The following is a 25,331-nucleotide window of genomic DNA, read 5'->3' on the forward strand; positions in this document are numbered from 1 at the left end:
TTGACTGCAACAAATTACTAATCGAGATCGCTTTTGATGCCAAGAAATTTGCTCAAGCGACGGATTTATTCATTTTGCCGGTGGTCAAGTATTGGAAAGTTAATTTATACCTAAACCGTTGAAGGTAGAAATATGGAGTCGCGGACTTTTTTGGAGAAAATTTAATTCTCTACAACTTTGTTCCTGACAATTTTTTTGTATCTTGAACCGTATTCGCTGCGTTTGGAGAAATACCGTCGCATATTTATCAAAACGCTGGGAATACGGTTACAAAAAAAATGTAACACAGTTATAGAGATTTTTTCTCAGAATCTCGTAGAACACTGACTATTTGCTCAAAAATAACACAAGTTTCTCCGTGTTTCTAACAACTTACTAATTCTGCTCTAGTTTATTTGTGTCGGAAACAATGTTTTTTCGATTTTTTGTAGGTATATTAATTTTTTAGGTTTTTAATAATAATAATGTTTCTAGATGCTCCAATAAGAACAAAATTACAATTGATTCTATAGATCTGTTAAAGGCAGTCTTGAATTTTCACGAAGTACGGTGTTCGGTATCCAAGTCATTTTATCGGCTGAAACTTGTAACGTTGTTATTTATAACTTTTTTATTTAACGTTAACATCCAATTTGACTGCAACAAATTAATCTAGATCGCTTTTGATGCCAAGAAATTTGCTCAAGCGACGGATTTATTCATTTTGCCGGTGGTCAAGTATTGGAAAGTTAATTTATACCTAAACCGTTGAAGATAGAAATATGGAGTCGCGGACATTTTTGGAGAAAATTTAATTCTCTACAACTTTGTTCCTGACAATTTTTTTGTATCTTGAACCGTATTCGCTGCGTCGCATATTTATCAAAACGGCGGGAATACGGTTACAAAAAAATGTAACAACGTTATAGAGATTTTTCCTCAGTATCTCGCAGAACGCTGACTATTTGCCTAAAAATAACACAAGTTTCTCCGTGTTTCTGAAAACTTACTAATTCTGCTCTAGTTTATTTGTAGACAAAAGGTGTCGGAAACAATCTTTTTTTTTATTTTTTGTAGGTATATTAATTTTTTAGGTTTTTAATAGTAATAATGTTTCTAGATGCTCCAATAAGAACAAAATTACAATTGATTCTATAGATCTGTTAAAGACAAGTCTTGAATTTCCACGAAGTACGGTGTTCGGTATCCAAGTCATTTTATTGGCTGAAACTTGTAACGTTGTTATTTATAACTTTTTTATTTAACGTTAACGTCCAATTTGACTGCAACAAATTAATCTAGATCGCTTTTGATGCCAAAAATTTTTTTTACTATTTTTTTCTCTGAATTTGATTCAAGTTTATTTGTTAAAATTAGTGTAAATTCGTATCTTGTTTTATTTATAAAGTAAGAAAATTTGTAAAACACTCTTTGCTTCTAAGATCTCTCTTCAGCAATATGTACAATGAAGTTACATATCTGACTTCTGTTATTTGTTTAAAGAAAAACTTTCGGTGAACATTTTTCGCAAAAAAAATAAATTTTTTATATCTTTAATTTTTTGTTATTTTTATGTTTTAGTTTCTGTTTTTTTTTTCTTAAGTATGTTTTTGTATTAATTATTTGTAGAGGGCAATTTTTATACATTTACTTATTTATTAATTTTTTATTTGCTTAGTTATTTTTCTTAAGAGAGTTAATTTTCGCTTCCAAAGTTGAACTTACAATTCACATAAAGAGGGTTTTATGTATTATTTTATAATCTAAGGTTAAATTTAAATCAGTTTTAAAATCTCCTGTTAGATTATAAGGTTTTGATTAAATCCCTTCCAGATTTTGTAACAATATTTTTGTACTTTTCCTTTGTTCTTTTGAAAAACTTAAGATCTTAAGAACTTACGCATATTTATTTATTTTAACTGTACTTCTTTTCAAAATTCTCTTAAAGTTGCAGTTAGTTTTCCATAGTGTTCTTTAGCATCTAAATCCATCTTTGAATTTATTTTATAAATTCTGCATTTTTTTTTCTTATTTAAAAAAATAGATGTCTCTGAAGCTTGATTATTTGATCAGATTATCACAAAATATACTCCATCAGTTGTATGAAAAAATCCTATACGTTTCCCCCGCCTGTTCAGGTTTAAGCACCAAATCGGTGTATCGAAATTTAGGGAGGTTTTATATCGCGGATTTAGCGTTCATTGGCTTGCGAAATCCCAGTTTTAATTATATTTTTATTATTTTCGACATTTATCGTTCAATTTACAATAAATGCTGGCGTCGTAAAAATACCCCCTTAATTCTCGTCGCTTTACGAGTCATTTAATGATCTGCATATAAAAATAAAGCATTTTAACGGCGCCTCCTAAATTACTTACTTATCAAATTTTCGGTTTGATTCAAACGTGTTGGGGAATTAAAAAGAAAACAAGCGTTAACGCGGTGCAGTTCATGCGGAAATGAAAATAACCGCAACAATGCGATGGGAGAAACGTTCACCCACTGACACGAAAGAAAGAACACATCTTTTGTAGTTCGCATTCCTAATTCGGAAGTAAAATTACCGTTGGGGGCGCCACTGAGCTTGGTCGAAAACAGTAACCATAAATGGCGGGAAAATGTTTATTCGGATATTTTGAGCGTTGTACGAATTTTGGGGCTTCACAATTATTGCATTGCCTATGCGGAATGATTATTGTATCTTTGATACAATAAACTTATGTTGACAAATGAGAGATGACGAGGAAAACACGAATAACGAATGACTGTTTGGTTCACTTTCTTTATTGGAAAATTATTACAAAAACATTGAAAAGCCTACCTTTTGGCATAATTTACGTTTACATGTATCAGCAGTTGTTAACCTTTATTGTAGTTTTGTAGATTTACCGCAGCATTTCATGATTTTTTCAGTGGAAAATTCTAACCTAAAATTCACACACTTCACTAATTTATTGGTTTCTTGAGCCAAACTTTGTGTTCGCTGTGATCCATTACTTATAATCTTTAATTAGACAACTGTTTGATAACACCTTGTAATCAAAATTTAAATATTTTTCACTTTTTATCCACTTTCAAGTTCCAACAATAAACACTTTATACCACGAAAAACTACAGAACCAAAGTCAACGCTAGTATTTACCACCACGTACTTTTAAAGTGATTCTTTCTATTGTAAGTAATTAACACTATACACGCAAAATTGTTGAACAATTCATTAAATGTCAGTTAAATGTGGCATTACGAAAATTTCTTTACTGTTTTCGACATAGTTCAAAAGTCATCACCAGAGGGCGTCTAGTTAATTTTATTTCTGAATTACGAGATATGATATCAGCAAAGAGTGTGGAGTTTTCCCTTATTTTGGTTTTATCGGGGATTTTTATCGGGACGGTCCGAGTGAGCGATGACTGGGTAAATCCCCTAACCGCGTTCCAGTGCATTTTCGGCTTGTACGTTGGTAGATACTGGCCGATAAGGGCCGCGGGTTTATTTGTTATTTCGCTACTGGATTTCGAAGAGGAAATCAATGCTTCCGGCGGCTCGCAAAAAACTGACGATTTTTTGTGATGACTGACTGTTTCAAATATTAGTTATGGCATGTTGTAAAATCAACGTGCAATTTTCTAGTTTTGGGTGGAGTTAAGACAATGCTCAAGTCACGGTTTTATGAGCTTGCCGCACCTATTTTTCGCATTAGTGGATGGAGCAAACATGTTGAGGATGCTCAGGGTGAACGGCGAGAGGAGACTGCGAAAATGGCTTCAAGTTGCAGGAACTACTACACATTAAGTTTTATTTTCAAACTGGGGAGTTTCTCAACGTCAGTGGCGTAGATACAGAGGCCTTAAACATATAGGTGTGCTAAATTTTAGACTCGAAAACACATCAGTTTAAATCTATTTATTATTATTATTATTATTATTATTATTAAAGTTCTTGTACAAAAGATACACCAGTTCGTTATTGTAATACAGTTATGGATATTTGTGATTTTTTTTCCAACTTTTACTACAATTTAATTCATATAACAGAAGTGAATCAAGGATGCCGAGAGCTTGTTCTTAAAATTTTAAGTAATTTCATTCATGAGAAGTTAGAGGTCATCTGATGATTATGTTCTTCACGGGCGCATTTCCAGACCTTAAAAACCTGTCCACAATTCGTCCAATGTGAGTCGACAAAAAATGATTGAAGATCATCTATCCAATTATGTTGATTCACAATTAATTAACATTCAATGTCGGAAGTAACACGAGAATATTCTGCTCGAGAGGACAGAAAATAAAAAAAATAAAATAATAAATAACGCTGGAGAGAATAATACATTGTTGAGAAAATTAAAAAAAATGAAATAAATTAATAATTAAGTAAATGTACAAAAATTGCACTTAATACTAAGAATAAGAAAAACTATCTAAGAAAAAAAAACAGATCAATAATAAAAAACTGTGAAAAATGTCCACTAAATGTTTGATATGTGACTTTATTGTGTTGCCAGAGAGATCTTTCAAATACAGGGTGTTTTACGGAATTTTACGAGCTCTGGGACTGAAATATGCAATCAACAATACATATTCCGATATGAACTCGGTTTTAAAAAATTCTCTAATTTGTTCACTTCTTTAAAAATTGTAATGTTTTATATGACACCAGAAAGGAATCAGAAACGAAAATGTAGAGAATCGTAGGTACAGAAAGAAGGCTATGGAGTTCTCAAAGAAACTTTAGAAGAAGAAAATAAAAAATGGTGTTGAGAACCGTCCAGATAATAATTATTGTGAAGCATCTGGAAAAGAATTTATAAGGAATTTAAGAAATGAGAGAAATGAATTATTCCAGAACAATCTTAAGAAAAATTTGGAAAACTTCTATATGCAACTTTAAAAGAATTTTGAGAAGAAGAAGAGTTGAATATAAAAGAGAAGAATAATAATATAGTAAGAGAAATAAACGAGAATTTTAACAATAAAGAAGAGTTCATAAAAGTGCTAAAAGTTTTGAAAAAGGAAAAGTAATGTTGTTTAACTTCGTTTATTTCTTGTTCTAGTTTAACAAAATCTTTTGATAGACTAAATTTTCAGCTGAAAAAAACATCTTTTCGGTAATTTTTGACAAGATTCTGCGGTTAATAATTGAGCTTCTATTTGAAAAACTAACAGTTCTTCAATTTTGAACTTATTTTTTTAAAATTTCAACAAAAACTTGCGCTTTTTGGATGAAGAATGGGTTAAAATGCTTGAAATTGTTGGTAAAAATTGTTCCAAAACCAATTTTGTCGCTTTTTGGGTACTTTTATTATGAAATTTTGCGGTTAACAATTAAGTCGCTTGCGGAAAAACGTACCTAATAATTGTTTGAAGAAGTCAAAACCAATAATTTGCAAATTTTTAATATTTTTATTATTACTGAAAAAGTTTTTATAAGAAATTGCTTGGAGAAATTGGACAAATGTTTTACGATGCTTTTCGCTCAAAAATGTAAGGATACGAAAATTCAGAAAAATAAATCAAACATACAAAAAAAGTAACACGAGAATATTCTGCTCGAGAGGATAAAACATTGTACAGAAAATAAAAAAAATAAAATAATAAATAATGCTCGAGAGAATAATACATTGTTGAGAAAATTAAAAAAAATGAAATAAATTAATAATTAAGTAAATGTACAAAAATTGCACTTAATACTAAGAATAAGAAAAACTATCTAAGAAAAAAAAACAGATCAATAATAAAAAACTGTGAAAAATGTCCACTAAATGGTTGGTATGTGACTTTATTGTGTTGCCAGAGAGATCTTTCAAATACAGGGTGTTTTACGGAATTTTACGAGCTCTGGGACTGAAATATGCAATCAACAATACATAGAATCGTAGGTACAGAAAGAAGGCTATGGAGTTCTCAAAGAAACTTTAGAAGAAGAAAATAAAAAATGGTGTTGAGAACCGTCCAGATAATAATTATTGTGAACCATCTGGAAAAGAATTTATAAGGAATTTAATAAATGAGAGAAATGAATTATTCCAGAACAATCTTAAGAAAAATTTGGAAAACTTCTATATGCAACTTTAAAAGAATTTTGAGAAGAAGAAGAGTTGAATATATAAGAGAAGAATAATAATATAGTAAGAGAAATAAACGAGAATTTTAACAATAAAGAAGAGTTCATAAAAGAGTCTGGTTATGGAGGTATAAAATAATCTTTCGATTCCGGATCTACAGACGACTTTACAGTTTTAAGAAAAATGCAGGGAAGAGTGTAAACATAATGGTAAAAAATAATTTAGAAGAATTTACAAAGAATTTGGGAAAAATCTGTAAGCAAAATCTATATTTTAAACGAAACTGTAGAAGAATTTTGAGAAGTCGCAGAGTGGAATCTTAGAATTTGTACAGTGTAGATAGATGTATTTATAAAATAATTTTGAGTATATTTAAAAAATTACGATAAGAAGACGTACTAGAAGACTTTTAATAAAAGATACTTTAAAGGAACTAACTGTCAAGACACTAGAAGAATTTTTAAAGCTTCCAGGTGGAATCTAAGAGAATTTGGAGAATGCAGAAGTGTTTATGAAGGAATTAAAAAAATAAAATTTAAGGAAGTGTCCAAATTTGAGTTCAAGAAACGGCTTTAGGAACGAATCAGCAAACTTTTTAGAAAAAAAGTACAGAAAATGTGAAAGAATTCTAAATTAAAATAAATTTTTTTTTGAAAGACAGTTTTCATACTTACTTATTGTATTTGTGTCGGAAGTAACACGAGAATATTCTGCTCGAGAGGATAATACATTGTTCAGAAAATAAAAAAAAATAAAATAACTTAATAATTAAGTAAATGTACAAAAATTGCACTCTACTAATAATTAATACAATGCAAAAAAATGCTAAAATGCGTATAAAATAATTTGGAGAAGAGTTTATAAAAGAATCTGGACATGGAGGTATAAAATAATTTCTCGATTCCGGACCTACAGACGACTTTACAGTTTTAAGAAAAATCCAGGGAAGAGCGTAAACATAATGGTAAAAAATAATTTAGAAGAATTCACAAAGAATTTGGGAAAAATCTGTAAGCAAAATCTATATTTTAAACGAAGCTGTAGAAGAATTTTGAGAAGTCGCAGAGTGGAATCTTAGAATTTGTACAGTGTAGATAGATGTATTTATAAAATAATTTTGAGTATATTTAAAAAATTACGATAAGAAGACGTACTAGAAGACTTTTAATAAAAGATACTTTAAAGGAACTGACTGTTAAGACACTAGAAGAATTTTTAAAGCTTCCAGGTGGAATCTAAGAGAATTTGGAGAATGCAGAAGTGTTTATGAAGGAATTGAAAAAATAAAATTTAAGGAAGTGTCCGAATTTGAGTTCAAGAAACGGCTTTAGGAACGAATCAGCAAACTTTTTAGAAAAAAAGTACAGAAAATGTGAAAGAATTCTAAATAAAAATAGATTTTTTTTTTTAAAAGACAGTTTTCATACTTACTTATTGTATTTGTGTCGGAAGTAACACGAGAATATTCTGCTCGAGAGGATAATACATTGTTCAGAAAATTAAAAAAATAAATAAAATAAATTAATAATTAAGTAAATGTACAAAAATTGCACTCTACTAATAATTAGTACAAAGAATAAGAAAAACTACCTAAGAAAAAAATCAGAAAATAAAACATAACAATAACAAAAAACTAAAGCAATAAAATATGAAATGTCCACCAAAAGTTTGGTATGTATTGCAAGAGAGATCTTTCAAATACAGGGTGTTTTACGGAATTTTACGAGCTCTGTTTTAACAAATTCTCGGTTTTAAAAAATTCTCTAACTTGTTCATTTCTTTAAAAATTGTAATATTTTATATGACTTTAGAAAAGAATCAGAAACGAAAATGTCGAGAATAGTAGGTATAGAAAGAAGGCTATGGAGTTCTCAACTAAACTTTAGAAGAATAAAATAAAAAATGATGTTGAGAGCCGTCTAGATAATAATTATTGTGAAGCATCTGGAAAAGAATTTATAAGGAATTTAAGAAATGAGAGAACAATCTTCAGAAAAATTTTTAAAACTTCTATATGTAACTTTAAAAGAATTTTCAAAAGAAGAAGAGTTGAATCTAAAAGAGAAGAGTAATAGTAGAGTAAGAGAAATAAAAGAGAATTTTAACAATAAAGAAGAGTTCATAAAAGAGAAGATCGAATCGAATGATGGATTTATAAAATAATTTGATGAAGAAACCAAGTTTCTGTTCTATAGGAACTGTTTTATAATAGAAACATAGCAAAATTAAGGAGTACCTACAGAAACAATGCTAAAGAATATTCCGAAAGTAGTCTAAACGAAAGTACATCAGGATTTTCAAAGACAATAGAATCTAAGGGAATATGGAGAATGCAAAAAAATGCGGAAATGCGTATAAAATAATTTGGGGAAGAGTTTATAAAAGAATCTGGATATGGAGGTATAAAATAATGTTTTAAGAAAAATCCAGGGAAGAGTGTAAACATAATGGTAAAAAATAATTCAGAAGAATTTACAAAGAATTTGGGAAAAATCTGTAGCAAAATCTATATTTTAAACGAAACTGTAGAAGAATTTTGAGAAGTCTCACAGTGGAATTTTAGAATTTGTACAGTGTAGATGTATTTATAAAATAATTTTGAGTAGATTTAAAAAATTACGATAAAGAGTGATTTAGAAGACTTTTAATAAAAGATACTTTCAAGGAAGTAACTGTTAAGACACTGTAGAAGAATTTTTAAAGGTTTCGGGGGAAACTCTAAGAGAATTTGGAGAATGCAGAAGTGTTTATGAAAGAATTAAAAAAATAAAATTTAAAGAAGAGTCCAAATTTGAGGAACGAATTAGCAAACTTTTTAGAAAAAGAGCACAAAAAATGAGAAAGAATTTTAAACAAAAATAGAATTTTTTTTTAAAAGACAGTTTTCATACTTATTGTTGTTTTTAGTTATTATTGTTTTTTGTAATGGATGAACTCTGTTTGCTCTTTTCACTTTTTAATGTTTCAAATATCAAACATCAGTAAAAAACTTCCCATGAATTGTCTCACACCTCATTGCGAAATCGACGAGCGAAGCGAAGAGTGCCTCCAAAAGTACTAGACATTTGAAAACTCATAAAATTAGCCTAATGTAGCTATTTTATTTCCGTTTTATTAACAACAAAATTAACAAAATTAACAATAAACGACCGTAGTTTTCAGTTTTTTTCAAGGCGTAGCCGAAATATTAATGAAGAAAAGAGGCGAACTGTTGTTTTTGGCGCGTTTCCAAGCACCCGCGATCCGATAACCGAAAAACTTTGCTCGTTATTGTTGGTTAAAGAAAAGTGTATGATGATGGGAATAGTTGTGCGAAATGAAATAAAAGCCGAACTTGGTGCAGGTGGTTATTTTTTCGATTAGGGTAAAATGGTGCATGGTCGTCCGTCTAGCAGGAATCGTTTCGGCAAAGTTGTGCTCGGGTCGGTTTAATTGTGAATTGCCGGCCTTGTTCGCTTAACTTTATCTCCTCCAAAGTGACGTAGTTTTAATGTAATTGTTTTGCTTTGTTACAGATACAGTGGTGGCTTTGTGCGGTCAACGAACAGGTTTTAATAGTTCAAGATGTCTGCCGGTACCAGTCTGAGTTTTGTGGTCTGTACAGTGACCATAATCCTGGCCGTGGCGGTTTCTTTCACACAAGGTGAGTCAAAGAATCAGCTATTCGCTCGGCAAGCGTCTAATTTCCGTAAAGCACACAAGCTCGGATTCACCTAATACTATGGAGCTCTCTATACCCAACAATCCAATAACTCAAATATAAACACACCGAGGGTTGGAATACTAAACTTTGCGAGCCCGCAACTGATATTCAGCCGAATACAAACTGCAAACAATTGATCTGACAATAACGCCCTCTTCTCGGAGCACATCCGAACGTAAACAATTGAAATTCCCAAGGTATGGTGGAAGCGGGATGGTGGAGGGCAGATCAGTCAAGTTAGACCACAACTTTTTTCCTTCATGAATAAAAAATTTATTCCAAAATAATTGTGTTTCTGTTCAAACACCTCGACGACAGGAATTACCTATTTATCCGATTTTGTTTAACGAGCATAATGTTTGCCAAAACGAGTGAGCGCAGCGCACAAACTTTGTAAATTATGCGAGTTAAAAAATAATACGTAACAAGAACAGTTAAAATACGTCGTAAAATTTCACATTTGGTAACGGGATTATGAAAATATAATTTTCTTGTTTTTGACTTTGTGTTTTTTGTTATGCTTTAGCAAAATTTTTCGATGAAGTTGAATTTTCTTTGCGATTTTGCAATTAAGAATTAGCACTGTTTGAAGAATTTCGGCTATTATTCAATTTATTTTTGAGGAAATTTTAACAAAAACAGCTTTTCTGGCTAAAGAATGTGCTATGAGGCTCGAAAAAGGAGAAGTAATGTTATTATTGTTTCATCTGTTTCTTCGTTTTAGTTTAACAAAATCTCTTTAAAAAACTAAATTTACTCGCATATCACTTTGAGCCTAATTTGGCGTTTTTTAGTAATTTTTGAAAAGGTTTTGTTGATAATATTGTTGATGTTGACAACATTTTGTGATTCAAGTTTGATTGGTCACTGTCTGAAAAAGACAGAATTAACGAATTTTTCACTTTATTTTTGACGAAATTTTGACAAAAATTGCTTTTCTAATTGAAGAATGTGATAAAAATTTTGAAAAAGGAAAAGTAATGTTATTTAACTTCGTTTATTTCTTGCTCCAGTTTAACAACATTTTTTTTAAAGACTAAATTTTCAGCTGAAAAAAACATCTTTTTGGTAATTTTTGACTAATTGAGCTTCTGTCTGTAAAACACAAGTTTAACATTTCTTCAATTTTTCAACTTATTTTTGACGAAATTTTGACAAAAATTGCTTTTCTAGTTGAAAACAGTGCTAAAAGTTTTAAAAAAGGAAAAGTAATGTTATTTGACTTCGTTTATTTCTTGTTCTAGTTTAACAAAATCTTTTGAAAAGACTAAATTTTCAGCTAAAAAAAACATTTTTTTGGTAATTTTTGACTAATTGAGCTTCTGTCTGTAAAACACAAGACTAACATTTCTTCAATTTTTCAACTTATTTTTGACAAAATTTTGACAAAAAATTGCTTTTCTAGTTGAAAACAGTGCTAAAAATTTTGAAAAAGTAATGTTGTTTAACTTCGTTTGTTTCTTGTTCTAGTTTAACAAAATCTTTTGAAAAGACTAAATTTTCAGCTGAAAAAAAACATCTTTTTGGTAATTTTTGACAAGATTCTGCGGTTAATAATTGAGCTTCTGTTTAAAAAACTAACAGTTCCTTAATTTTTTAACTTATTTTTTAAAAAATTTTAACAAAAACTTGCGTTTTTTGGATGAAGAATGGGTTAAAATGCTTGAAATTGTTGGTAAAAATTGTTCCAAAACCAATTTTGTCGCTTTTTGGGTACTTTTATTATGAAATTTTGCGGTAAAGAATTAAGTCGCTTGCGGAAAAACGTACCTAATAATTGTTTGAAGAAATCAAAATCAATATTTTGCAAATTTTTAATATTTTTATTATTACTGAAAAAGTTTTTATAAGAAATTGCTTGGAGAAATTGGACAAATGTAAGTTAGAACGGTCCAGACTTTGTATGTTTTACGATGCTTTTCGCTCAAAAATGTAATGATACGAAAATTCAGAAAAATAAATCAAACATACAAAAAATTTCCAGTTTTTCGAACCAGTTTCTGATTTAAAATAATCAAATAAATAAAATAAAAACAATTTCGAAAAATTGAGTCAAAATTACCCAACAAGGTCGACGAAAAGAGTCAAAAGTTACTTTTGAAGCTAAAAAACTTAACTATTTCGAACAATTTAGACAAAAAAATATTCAAAAATATACCTAAAGCTCAAATTATTTCAAAAATTTGCGTCAAAAATTACCAAAAAAATCGAAAACTTTTTTTGTCGCACGCTTTTATTAAACCGTAAGGTAAATTCACCAAATTCCAAGTCAGATTTGGAATGTTTCCATGATTAAATTTCATCAAAAATTAGTCAAAAAGTTACTTTAACACTCATAAAAACAGTTTCTTATTTCGTAAAATGAGTTGCGTTTAATCTAGGAAATTGTAAAGATTCGCCCCTGTGTACACAATATACGAAAAATAGAAAACAACCCTCTAGATCGAAATACCACCTGGTACAGTTAGAATATATAAAATTCTTCGACCACTGTATGCTCATGCAGTGTCTGGATTTTTCTCGTAATTATTCATTCCTCTCTGGCTGTGATTTATTCGTAGCGACAGAAAAAGACAGCAAAGGGTCGCCGAGTAGTATCATAAAAAATATATGACGGACAAACATGCAACGAATGACGTGTAAAAAAGCTCGCAGCTCTTAAAATAATGAAATTTCTCGAGAAGAGTGGCATGCTTTTGTCTCGTCCGTATGCAGCTAAGTTTTCGCGACATTCTTCCTCTTTGATGCGCCACTTTGCGGTTACGCTCGAAACGAAAATATTAATTACAAGATCACTTTTAAAAGCACTCTTCTCTTGGAATAGTAGTGAATAGGGAAATTAACTTAGGATTTTTTGAGCAATGTTACGAACGTTATTTGCTATTAAATATTGAACAGAGAGGCGTACACGGCAATTTTCCGAACTTTGAATAAACTGAATGCGGTTTCGAGTTATTCCGGAATTATAAACTAACATTAGCTAGAGTCGGACCGTGCTACCGGCTCGGTTAGTTAAATTAGTTTGTTTAATACATGTTTCATACTTGTGAATACCGTGTGCATACACTGTGGCCATACACTAGAAGAGGTCAAACGCCATAACAACTTGAAAGCTAATTATTTTGCTCCATGACAAGTTTGCTTCCGACGATCAATAACCATCGGCTATATTTCAGACGCCTAAAAACAACTATTTCTGACACTTTCCCAATTAATCCTTTTTCCCTCCCTCCCTGATCAATGTTTCCAGAACACTGGGAACACATGTGCTAATACAGTAAAACCTCCTTAACGGACACCTCTTCACAACGGACATTTTTCTATATTTAGATTTCCATCTCCCAATAGCGGACACCTCGCCACAACGGACAATTAAAGGTTCCCCATCGGTGTCCGTTGTTGAGAGGTTTCACTGTAGTATATTATTAGGTATATCATGCAAATAATTATCGTTTGTAAACATTCGTGACTTTACTACATAAATTAATATTAGTGTTTTTCCGGTCCGACTTAGCGAGAAAAACGTGCCTTATTTCGGAAATTTCGTTACGCTCACTGGAGAGTCCGCTTAGAAGAGAGACATTACCATTTGAGCTCAAAACGGATTCTTTCCAAAAAAATTAATCCAAAAATATATTTTATGAGTGTTACAACTAGTGGCTTCGTTAAGACAGCTTAAACAAATTCTTTTGTAGGACAATATTTAAAAATTATGTCTTTATTCTTTCATAAATCCTTTTTGAAATAAAATTTAGTGACAATTTGTTTGCTTCTGCTACTAATTTAATTAAATTTTCAAATTTCCAATATTTTTTAACAGTTCTTCAAACATTATCAGTTCAATTTTTTTATGTTAGAATCCATCACTAGTTCCATCATTAACATAAATCAACGGAGACCGGATTTTTGGGAATTTTGTTGGGTAAAAAGAGACGGTAGGTCTGGTAATTTAAGATACATTTTTATTTTAAATAAATCCAACAGTAAGAAAAATTAAAACAACTCTTATAGGAATAAATACCATCACAAGAAAAACAAAGCGAAATAAATTTTGTAAATAATATTAAAATCCTATGTTACACAAAAAAAGCGCTATAAAGAAGTTAATTAATCGTTGAACCTAAATATATTATTCTAAATTTGTTGCAGTTTTTTTTTCTTGTAAGAATTCATCTTAACCTAAAAAAAATGAACCCACTGTATGGAAATACATAGTATTGAGATTAGGCAACTCCCAATTTTTTTTTTCATTCATTTTATTTTCAGAAGATTTTTATATTCTAAATTTTTTTGTATGTAGTTTTGATTAATTATTTTACACTACTCACTAGCTCAATTGTTTCAAAAAGTGACGGGCCTACTGCGTATATTTTTTTAAGTTACTATATTTACTAAAATTGAGAGTGTAAATTTTTTCCAAGATAGCTTGACTAAAATAATATTGTACCTCTACTCGTCAATCTTCAGAATTAAAAAACAGTGTAACTTAAAACATAATTTATTATACTCCAAGTAGTACTTCCAAATGAGAAGTAGAAAAAGTAAAAATTAAAAAAATGACATAAAAAAAATATAAAAAATGAGGGGCTGAATATCTGCAGAACTAAGTGACAACCCAGTTACCCAGTTCGGCAACGTTTTGGGTAATTTTTGGCAAAAAATTACAAAAACAAAAAATATCAAAAAAAACATGCTAAACGTTCGAAAAAGGTGGAACAACCATTCGGAGTTTCTCAGCTTAATTTTAAAGAACTTTCGCGAAATAATCACGTTTCTGATTGACAAATATTGCTATTAAAAAGCATAATTAGGAAAATAATGTTTTTTCAATTTCGTTTTTTTTCAGTTTTTGTAATTTTTCGGTTTATTTTTGGCCTGGACTAACAAAAACCGAACTTGTAAGTAGTTTCAGAAATAGACTTAAAATGTATTTTTTGCGAAACCAAAACATATTAAAGTATTGTGTGAATAATTATCATTTAAAAACATTCGTGACTTTACTACATAAATTAATATTAGTGTTTTTCCGGTCCGATCTAGCGGAAAAAACCTGCATTTTGTAAATTTCGTTACGACTGAAAAATCATTTGACTCCACAGTGCTTCCAGTTCCCTTCAATATCCGCCCCAGTGTGTACAAGACAAATTATAAAAACGAACGCTTCAGAATTTTTCGTATAATAATGTTCTCGGGTAAAAATTCCGTGAAGACAAATTAAAAATTGATTGGTCCGTCGACGTGGTTGTACATCAGCTAGCAAAGTGGTCACGCTCGCTCCTTCATCCCTTATTACCACCTGTATTAGTTTAATAGGAAATGATAAATGTGACCGTCGGGCGTTATAAATTCGAAGAATCTTGGAAATTTCCTGGGTACAAGCCGTGTCACGCCACTGTATTAGGGCTTGAATTCGTCAACAAACGCAGCAAAATTCGTTTCGCAATCGATTGCACGCCACCGAAAATCGTAACTGTCGTTAGAAAGACGAAAACCGACGCGACCGCGATATAAAATACGAAATGCAATCCTTTTATTCCGTTATTTATCATGAACCTGTGCCAAGCGGTGTCAAGTCGGCGGATTTTCAGGGGGTGTTCGCTGCTCCACCTACCCTCACATAATTCCCGTCTTTATCTTATCTCAACTGTTCGATACCATTTCCGCTATGATATACGAATCCAGCGGACTTTACGTTTCCGGTCCTCCGCCGGAATTAATTCCGCCTCCAATAAGTAATTTGACGAAACTTCTGTTCTCAGAAACAAAATGAAGAAAATTGCTCACACTGTTATGTATTTTTTCTGACGTATGTAAGAATATTGCAATAAAAAAAAGGTTGAAGTACTAGTTGTAATAATTTTTTGAAGTTGCATTGTCTTAATTTTGAAGATTGACGAGCTCTTGCAAAATGCCAAGCTACTATTTTTTCCACACTGCCTGTGATGATTTAATTGGATCGCATGATAAAAACATTTTTTTTTAATTCGATTTTTCCTGGAGAAAATTCTGGTTTTTAGAGGCTTTGTTGTCCGCCTGTTTCATTTGACATAAGTATGAGACCGCTCCTGTTGTCTGCACGAACGGAAATTTTGCATACATACGTAATCTCTCCGAATAAGGGATACATTTTTTAGGAACGTAACTAAAGTATTTGAAAATAATGTAAGAAAAAAAAAACTAAAAATTCTCCACTAGTATCAGTTGTTGAGAGGTTTTACTGTAATTTTTACTTAATTAGTTAACTTATAAACATTAAATTTATTAATATATTATTTATTAATAATATCGATTATTCAATAACTGAACTTAAAAAAACAGACTACTAACAGAATAATGGCCATCTTTTCTACTCTCTAGGGAAAGACCACCAATTCTGTTGGCAACAATGACAAATATTACTTTGATACTATCTTATGACCCACTTGAGTTGTTCATAAAATAATTATAAAAAATTGTCTTAGCACAACTATCTTCCTTTTTAAAAGCTTTTATTTAACTTGCTTTGTTGTCTGTCTGTCTGTTTCATATTTTTGAAGCCAAATTTGAAAGGATTCCCGTTGTTCCAATGAATTGAAATTTTGCATACTTACGTAATCTACGTGTCAATGCAATTTTATGTGGTTAAATACCCTCTGAAGGGGTTAAATTTTATAATTTTATATAAAATTTTATATAAAGTTGTAATATGTTAAATAATTTTTTGAAGTTGCATTGTCTTTAAATTTTGAGGATTGACGAGCTCTTGCAAAATGCCAAGCTACTGTTTTTTCTACACTGCCAGTGATGATTTAATTGGATCGGATGATAAAAACAGTCACCCGCATGTGTCGTCGCCAAACACATGGATCAATTAATTATCGCGTTCTTTGCGAGCTTAAGATAGTGACGACTTGCAGCAGCAACGGAAGCTCCAACTCACAATGCAATTAAACCAGTTAAAAAAAAGCACTTGATCTATTATCATTGGCCGGAAATAACATCACGACTGTCTTAATAGTCAAAATTAAAATCCAACTGTCGCTACTTGACACGAATTTCTCTGGTGAACAAAATTCCTATTTTATCCGATCGGAAAATTAGGAAAAACTCATAGTGAAAATGAACGAGGCTCGGTATTTTGAGCGAATGTCATTCTTATTAACTTTCATCCTCTCGAGACTCCAACAAATTAATTTCGTTTCACTTTCCTGACAAAGTAAGTACACAAAATCCAAGAGTGTTCTTGGGAAAGTTCTTTAAGTAACTCTTAGAGTTTGAAAAAATTGTACATTTTTTAGGAGAATTGCTCAAGACGTGTTTTTTTTACTTTGGTTTTACAAATTGTTCATTTAGTAAATTTTTAGTAGTTCTGTTGGCAGCGCTGGGCTGGGCGTCATCAGTGATCACCGTAATCTAGTGTGTGTCTGTCAACAGCGTCAAATTGATTTTCATAAGTTAAACTAAACAAAAATAGAAAGTAGAAAAAATAGCATATTACACTTGTTTAATTGTGGGACTCCATCGTCGTGCTCCAAAACCATTCGTGCCACAATAGAATACTAGTTTATTTATAATAAATTATTTTTTTTAAGTTACACTGTCTTTTAATTCTGAAGATTGAGGAGCAAAGGCACAGTATTATTTTAGTCAAGCTATCTTGAAAAAAACTTACACTCTCACTTTGAAATTTTAGTAAATATAGTAACTTAAAAAAATATACGCAGTAGGCCTGTCACTTGTTGAAACAATTAAGCTAGTGAATAGTGTAAAACAATTAATTAAAACAACATACAAAAAAATTTGGATATAAAAATCTATTGAAAATAAAATGACTGAAAAAAAAATTAATTTTGAGTTGCCTGATCTTAATACTATGTATTTCCATACAGTGAGTTCATTTTTTCTAGGTTAAGATGAAATCTTACAGAAAAACGAACTAGTTTTACTGCAACAAATTTAGAATAATATATTTAGGTTCAACGATTAATTAACGTCTTTATAGCTTTTTTGTGCAACATAGAATTTTAATATTTTTTACAAAATTTATTTCGCTTTATTTTTTTTGTGTTGTTGGATTTATTTAAAATAAAAATGTATTTTAAATTACCAGACCTACCTTTTTTTACCCAACAAAATTCCCAAAAATCTCCGATGATTTATGTTAATGATGGAACTACTGATGGATTCTAACATAAAAAAATTGAACTGATGATGTTTGAAGAGCTGCTTAAAATTATTGGAAATTTGAAAATTAAATTAAATTAGTAGCAGAAGCAAACAAATTGTCACTAAATTTTATTTCAAAAAGGATTTAGGAAAGAATAAAGACATAAGCCACTAGTTGTAACACTCATAAAATATATTTTTGTATTAATTTCTTTGGAAAGAATCCGTTTTGAGCTACTGTCTTTGAAATGGTATTGTCTCTCTTCTAAGCGGACTCTCCAGTAAGCGGACGCGGACCATGCAATTCGGATCCTTGGAAAGAAAAACTCTCCTTTAAGCGGACAGCATGTCAGAATGATAATCCGTCAGAAAATTCGGGGAATCACATAAAAAATTGAATCTTAATATTAAAATTATTTACCCAAAATAAACCGAGAGAACGAATCTAAGGAGCAAATTTTGTTAAAAATAAAGATGATGTTTTTTGGAACAAAGCAGTTTTTTGAGTTTAAAACGAGTTTTTGGTCCTTTTCGGTGCGCCGGTTGCGTGAGAACAGCCACTAATTTACGAAAAACCCAAACAATCGATGGAAATGGACTCGAAGGGTGAGTGCGCTAAAGGGGATTACGATGCGTCTTGGGGTAGGTCGCAATTTCTCCCTGCACAGCCGACAAATTACCGTACTGAGCAAACACTTACGTACACGTTATTGTGAAATATTCCCCACGATCACGTTACGTCATTGGCTCTCAAACAGGAGCTGGACCCTCACACAAGCGACAAATTATTTGCCCCTTACAAAGGACGATTTTTTCAAATATTTACTCCAACTATCGTTCCTGTTATTAAATTGTTCGTCCTCTCTTATAATTAAGCTTATTGTGGATTCTTGTATCGATCACCATATACGTTTGAATTTTTCCTCCTTCTCTTCGTTTCGTACGTTTTGCTCTCGTGATTACGTTATTAGGACTTCGACTTTGTCTCCCTATTGTATTTCCAGATGGAAATGTCACTGAGTTAGGGTATGTCTTTGTCTTTTATCGCATTCAAAACGGGCTCCACTAATTGTTCTATCGCGTTTCAATTTTTCTTTCTTCAAACAAAAGTGCGATTTGTTTTGTATTTTCCTTTGTTCTTTTATGACTTATGTTTTCTTCCCGTTATTCACCAATAAAAACGTGACTTGTAAATAAGTTCAAAAACTACTTTAATTATTTTTTGGCGTGGTATTTTGAATTTATACGATTTTTTTTTATTCAAAAAGTGCGTTATCTGCCAGACCTGATATGGAAACACCCTAAGATTGAGATTGGTTGACCAACAAAACCCAAGAACCTTTATAAGGTAGAAGATTTTAGACAAAAAAAATGTTTTTTTAAAAGATGCACTAACATTAAAAAGTAAAAAATTATGTTTAATTTTATATAATTTTATTTTATATAAAATTATAAAATTTAACCGCTTTATAGGGTATTTAACCACATAAAATTGCATTGACACGTAGATTACGTAAGTATGGAAAATTTCAATTCATTGGAACAACGGGAACCCTTTCAAATTCTGCTCCAAAAATTTGAAACAGACAGACAGACAACAAAGCAAGTTAAATAAAAGCTTTTAAAAAGGGAGCTAGTTGTGCTAAGACAAAAAGTTTATAATTATTTTATGAACAACTCAAGTGGGTTATAAGATAGTATCAAAGTAATATTTGTCATTGTTGACAACAGAATTGGTGGTCTTTTCCTAGAGAGTAGAAAAGTTGGCCATTATTCTGTTGGTAGTCTGTTTTTTTAAGTTCAGTTACTGATTAATCGATATTATTAATAAATAATATATTAATAAATTTACTGTTTATAAGTTAACTAATTAAGTAAAAATTACAGTAAAACCTCTCAACAACGGACACTGGTGGAGAATTTTTAGTTTTTTTTTCTTACATTATTTTCAAATACTTTAGTTACGTTCCCAAACAATGTCGGTTGTAAAGAGGTGTCCCTTATTCGGAGAGATTACGTATGTATGCAAAATTTCAATTCATTGGAACAACGGGAATCCTTTCAAATTTGGCTTCAAAAATATGAAACAGACAGACAGACAACAAAGCAAGTTAAATAAAAGCTTTTAAAAGGGAGCTAGTTGTGCTAAGACAAAAAGTTTATAATTATTTTATGAACAACTCAAGTGGGTTATAAGATAGTATCAAGGTAATATTTGTCATTGTTGCCAACAGAATTGGTGGTCCTTCCATAGAGAGTAGAAAAGATGGCCATTATTCTGTTGGTAGTCTGTTTTTTTAAGTTCAGTTACTGATTAATCGATATTATTAATAAATAATATATTAATAAATTTAATGTTTATAAGTTAACTAATTAAGTAAAAATTACAGTAAAACCTCTCAACAACGGACACTGGTGGAAAATCTATAATTTTTTTCTTACATTATTTTCAAATACGTTGGTTACGTTCCCAAAAAAATGTCGGTTGTGAAGAGGTGTCCATTCAGGGAGATTACGTAAGTATGCAAAATTTCCGTTCGTGCAGACAACAGGAGCGGTCTCATACTGATGTCAAATGAAACAGGCAGACAACAAAGCCTCTAAAACTAGAATTTTCTGCAGGAAAAATCGAATTCAAAAAGAAATAATGTTTTTCATTCGCGCTAAAAGACGGCTTAGCACAATACTTTGCTACTTACGTGAAAAAATCAGTTTAAACCCAACTCTGTGGTCTTAATCGGCTTAGGACATGTATTTACACGTCAAGACATTATTGCAGCTACACTTGGAACTAATCCGCTATACTTGGGGTGAAACGAGATTATTCACAAGTTTGAAAATATTTGTTCCCTGAATCAAAGAGAAAATAGTTATTTGATAAGCCGCGTGTTGTCATTTTTCAAAATAATCCTTGGCACGCTTTGACATTAATGTTGCAGGATAAGGCATTAGGAAAGTTTGCGTTGATGATGTTTTAAGTATATGCCGAGCCGGAATGAATAGGTGGAAAGCATCAAACTTTGCTTTGAATCCGTCGTCTGTGCGCGATATTCTTGCCCGTCCCTAGATTATTCTAAACAGATCATTACTTCGTACCTACGGTAATCGCCGTAATTAGAAGCGTAATTACCGGGAGTTTATAACATCGTCCCCTAAATTTCTTCCCCGAAGACAGCGCCCGCCGAATTAGCGTGTCTGGATTCCTCGCAGATTGTCCCTTAAACGCCCATCAATATTCCATTGGAGTTTGCGTGTGTCCTGCTGACGCACACTTTAATAAAACCGGCCATAAACACGACGACAACCTCCCGGACCGAATAAACCATATTCAAATGAAAGAGCGAGGCATAAAAAGACGCTCCTGATGTAGATATAAACATATTGCGAGGTCTGCGGGGAAACATCGGATTTCATTAGGATCGGACGCTTCCGCACCAGAATTATAGCAAATCCTTTTGTCTGCGACGCACAATAACACGACCGAGGCCCCAATTCTACGCGAACCGACAAATTAGCAAACACTAATGAGATATACAGCCAAATAAGTCGGCTCAATTAATGACCAATACGTCATAAAGTTACTAGTACTCTTCTTATCCCGGTTCAGTCATTTCATCCCATCCCATCGTTTACATCATAATCCCGAGATTAAATTGCTTTTTGCTTTAATAGTTTCCTTTATGTTTTCTTTTATGTTCTCCTATTATGATTTTAAGGTCTTCCTTTATTTCGGTCTTAGCCTTTTGTTTTTCAGTCGGTTTGTCTTTTATGTGATGGATTACTTCCCCAAAATTGAATTAATTTCTACATCTTGATATGACGACTGTTGTTTAGTTGAAAATCCGACATTCTGCCTTATTTTTACTTTTCCTAAAATAACACATCACTCGCTAACAAACTTAATCGTATTATGCACCACTAAGGAAAGATATAGCGCAATAGAATGCTTCGTGGTGAAATAAACAAAAACCAAGAACATTTTTTCGAATCTTCAGATTTGTTACAATAGCGTTAGAAAATCGACTTTGCTCAACCTAGAACTCTAGACTACAATTCAGTCGCCACTTTATTTTTTATCTAATCTTTTTCCATCGAAAAAAGTTAGGAATATTACTACATTTTAAAGAAAACCTTCAGAAAAAAATTGCCTAAATTGCGAACGATACCTTGAAAAATATTAAAATTGGTACCAATTTCCCCAATTTTTTTCGTGGTATCATGTTTTATTCTCATGGAAAACTAAAATCATTTGAAGATCTCAACATTATTCAAGAGAGATTCTCGATATCGTAATACTCTATACCTTGCCCTATACAATTTATCTTTATATAGCATTTCTTCACGTGAAAGATACAGAAGCCGATATTAAAATCATAAATAATGTTTGTAGATTTTTAATTTTAAAACATTTTCTCTACATTCTTTATCCAAAGAAATCATACTGGGCTTAATATTGTTTTTATCGTAAAAAATCCGGCTCGGAGGACCAAAAAAAGGGAAACTGTTCGCTAGAACGTCACGCATAAGCTTTCTGGTATGTTATAGGAAACGTTATCGAAAAAATGTACCTAACAAAAATTCATCGTCATTTTTAACTTATTTATCAACATTAAGCCGTTTAATAAAATTGAAAACATCCTCAGTACTTGAGTGTTTTCACCACATTTTTATTTTAGTTGCTGTCGAGTAGTTACGTTTGTAACTATAGAATTTTTTTACTATGTTACACAATAGGATTTTAGCTTCCTGAATAAACAAAGTGTTTTTTAATGATTCTAGATAGTTAACTTTGAAATTGGTTTACATGTAAAAAATTGTGCCGTTCTATTCAATTGAATAAATGTCAAATCTGTCAGTTGTGAAATTCAATTAATTTCTTTAAAAAAATTGTTAAAATACAACTGAATTGTTACATTTTACAAGAAAACACTTTTATTATCGAAGCTTATTTTCGAATTCGAAACTTAATAAATGGAGAACTGTAATATTCGATGTCTAGATGCCTATCATGAGTTCTATGAAGCGGAATTTTCTGATTTTACATAAGAAATTCACAGACGACTAGATGAGAATCATTTAAAAACACATTGTACAAATCACAACTTTCAAAATTAAATTTTTATGATTATTATCAATAATTTTCAGTTTCGTTGACATGGAGGAGTAAAGAAACTTTTTTTTCTTATACAGAAACTCTCAATTTATGCTTTATTTCACTCAAAAAAAATTCAAATGCGCTTTTGCAAAATTCTACTATGAACTGAAATAGAATATAATTAGTAGAAAATGTTATGTCCCAGAAGAAATTATGCTCAAGAAAACAATATTTTTTGAAACACATGGAAAACTTCAAGAATGTATTGATAAGTACAATGTGTTTTTAAATGGTTTTCATATAGTTAATTTTCAAATTGAATTTTCTGTCAATAAATGTAAAAACTGTTTGTTGTGTCTAAAATGCCTGTCATTAATTCTATAAGCGGCATTTCTGATTTTACATGGGAAATTCACAGACGACTAGATGAAAATCATTTTAAAACACATTGTACTTGTACACATTGAACTGTACCGAATTGTTTATTTTGTACTTTTTAGTACATTTTCTTATTAAAGAACACTTGTTTTTTCAATTTCCAAAACATGCAGTCATGTTAACGAACTATGGGTTAGCAAACCTAAATTCGTCGAAAAAATGTGCAAGACAATTTCCGCTATCCTGCAGACACAAATATTTGGACAGCACTTATGCTGAGATAAATTTGCTTCATCATGTTTGCTTGCCTTGCAGGTAACAATTTAGTTGTCAATAAATGTAGAGCAAATGATTAGGTCTTGTTCTAAAGTGAATTTCCTATTTGGTAAAAGTACAAGTTTTATCGTGTTGTTAGCTGTAGACTATAATTTATGCGCACTTATGCAAACGCTGGCAAAGAGACTTAGAGCCACAGCATGCGACTTATGTGGTAAATCATGCCTGGGACAAGTTCAACTTGTTGCCAGTCGTTCAATTTTTCAGTTAATTCGGAAGTAAAATTACCGTTGGGGGCGCCACTGAGCTAGGTCGAAAACAGTAACCATAAATAGCGGGAAAATGTTTATTCGGATATTTTGTGCGTTGTACGAATTTTGGGGCTTCACAATTATTGCATTGCCTATGCGGAATAATTATTGCATCTTTGATGCAAGAAACTTATGTTGACAAATGAGAGATGACGAGGAAAACACGAATAACGAATGACTGTTTGGTTCACTTTCTTTATTGGAAAATTATTACAAAGACATTGAAAAGCCTACCTTTTGGCATAATTTACGTTTAAATATATCAGCAGTTGTTAATCTTTATTGTAGTTTTGTAGATTTACCGCAGCATTTCATGATTTTTTTCAGTGGAAAATTCTAACCTAAAATTCATAACACTTCACTAATTTATTGGTTTCTTGAGCCAAACTTTGTCTTCGCTGTGATCCATTACTTATAATCTTTAATTAGACAACTGTTTGATAACACTTTGTAATCAAAATTTAAATATTTTTCACTTTTTATCCACTTTCAAGTTCCAACAATAAACACTTTATACCACGAAAAACTACAGAACCAAAGTCAACGCTAGTATTTACCACCACGTACTTTTAAAGTAATTCTTTCTATTGTAAGTAATTAACACTATACACGCAAAATTGTTGAACAATTCATTAAATGTCAGTTAAATGTGGCATTACGAAAATTTCTTTACTGTTTTCGACATAGTTCAAAAGTCATCACCAGAGGGCGTCTAGTTAATTTTATTTCCGAATTGATGCAATTTTGGACATTAGAGGCGTGACAAATTGTTGGTCACTAAGACAGTTTGCGGCTTTGCTCCAATTAGACGCCGCCTCATCGTCTGAACGAAAAGTTCTGGTCTCCAATTGGCTAAAATCGCATAATTTTCGAGTGGGTTTAATGAAGTTGACAAAGTGCTCGCATTTCGGGCAAAGAATAACTCGCGATCGATGCGAAGGTTGCATTTTGCTATATCGTCAGATATATGTTACCCATTAACGGATCTAAATGACCCTCATACGTCTTAAAAAGCAATACAAACTGTCCAAATACGGGTCACATCCCGGGGAATTTATACAATTATTTGCAATTTGGAAGAATCATTGAAGATGGTTTTGGACGGCAGATGGAACGGCTAATCCGCGCAAATTGCCGAATAATAGAATTTAAATCAGATAGTGGTAACCACCTGGTGTGAAAACACAGCAGAGGCAATTTCATCATCAAATAACATTAATCAGTTTGCTTAGCCTGATCTAATGTATAAACGAGATATTTTGTTTGTTTAGGTGTCCTAGCAGTGGCGGGATTGTGACCCTGCTCGAACGCAGGGATTTCGCTGCCGTAATTGGAGATTAAGAAGGATAACGCCACGATTATATTCTCCCAAATTAAAGACAC

The 25,331-nt window shown here is 31.5% G+C and overlaps 1 protein-coding gene across 2 annotated transcripts in view; it reads left to right on the forward strand.

Annotated features, from left to right (window-relative positions):
* Positions 1-25,331, forward strand: part of LOC103313387 (uncharacterized) — a 233,663-nt gene that overhangs the window by 23,177 nt on the left and 185,155 nt on the right. For both annotated transcript variants that reach the window (XM_015980877.2, XM_015980878.2), the window contains exon 2: positions 9,556-9,683. In XM_015980877.2, the coding sequence (XP_015836363.1) occupies positions 9,605-9,683 (79 nt within the window). In that variant the 5' untranslated portion in view covers positions 9,556-9,604. The remainder of the gene's footprint in view (positions 1-9,555; positions 9,684-25,331) is intronic.

The sequence above is a fragment of the Tribolium castaneum genome, chromosome 8 (genome assembly GCF_031307605.1).
Source record: "Tribolium castaneum strain GA2 chromosome 8, icTriCast1.1, whole genome shotgun sequence".
Classification (NCBI taxonomy): domain Eukaryota; kingdom Metazoa; phylum Arthropoda; class Insecta; order Coleoptera; family Tenebrionidae; genus Tribolium; species Tribolium castaneum.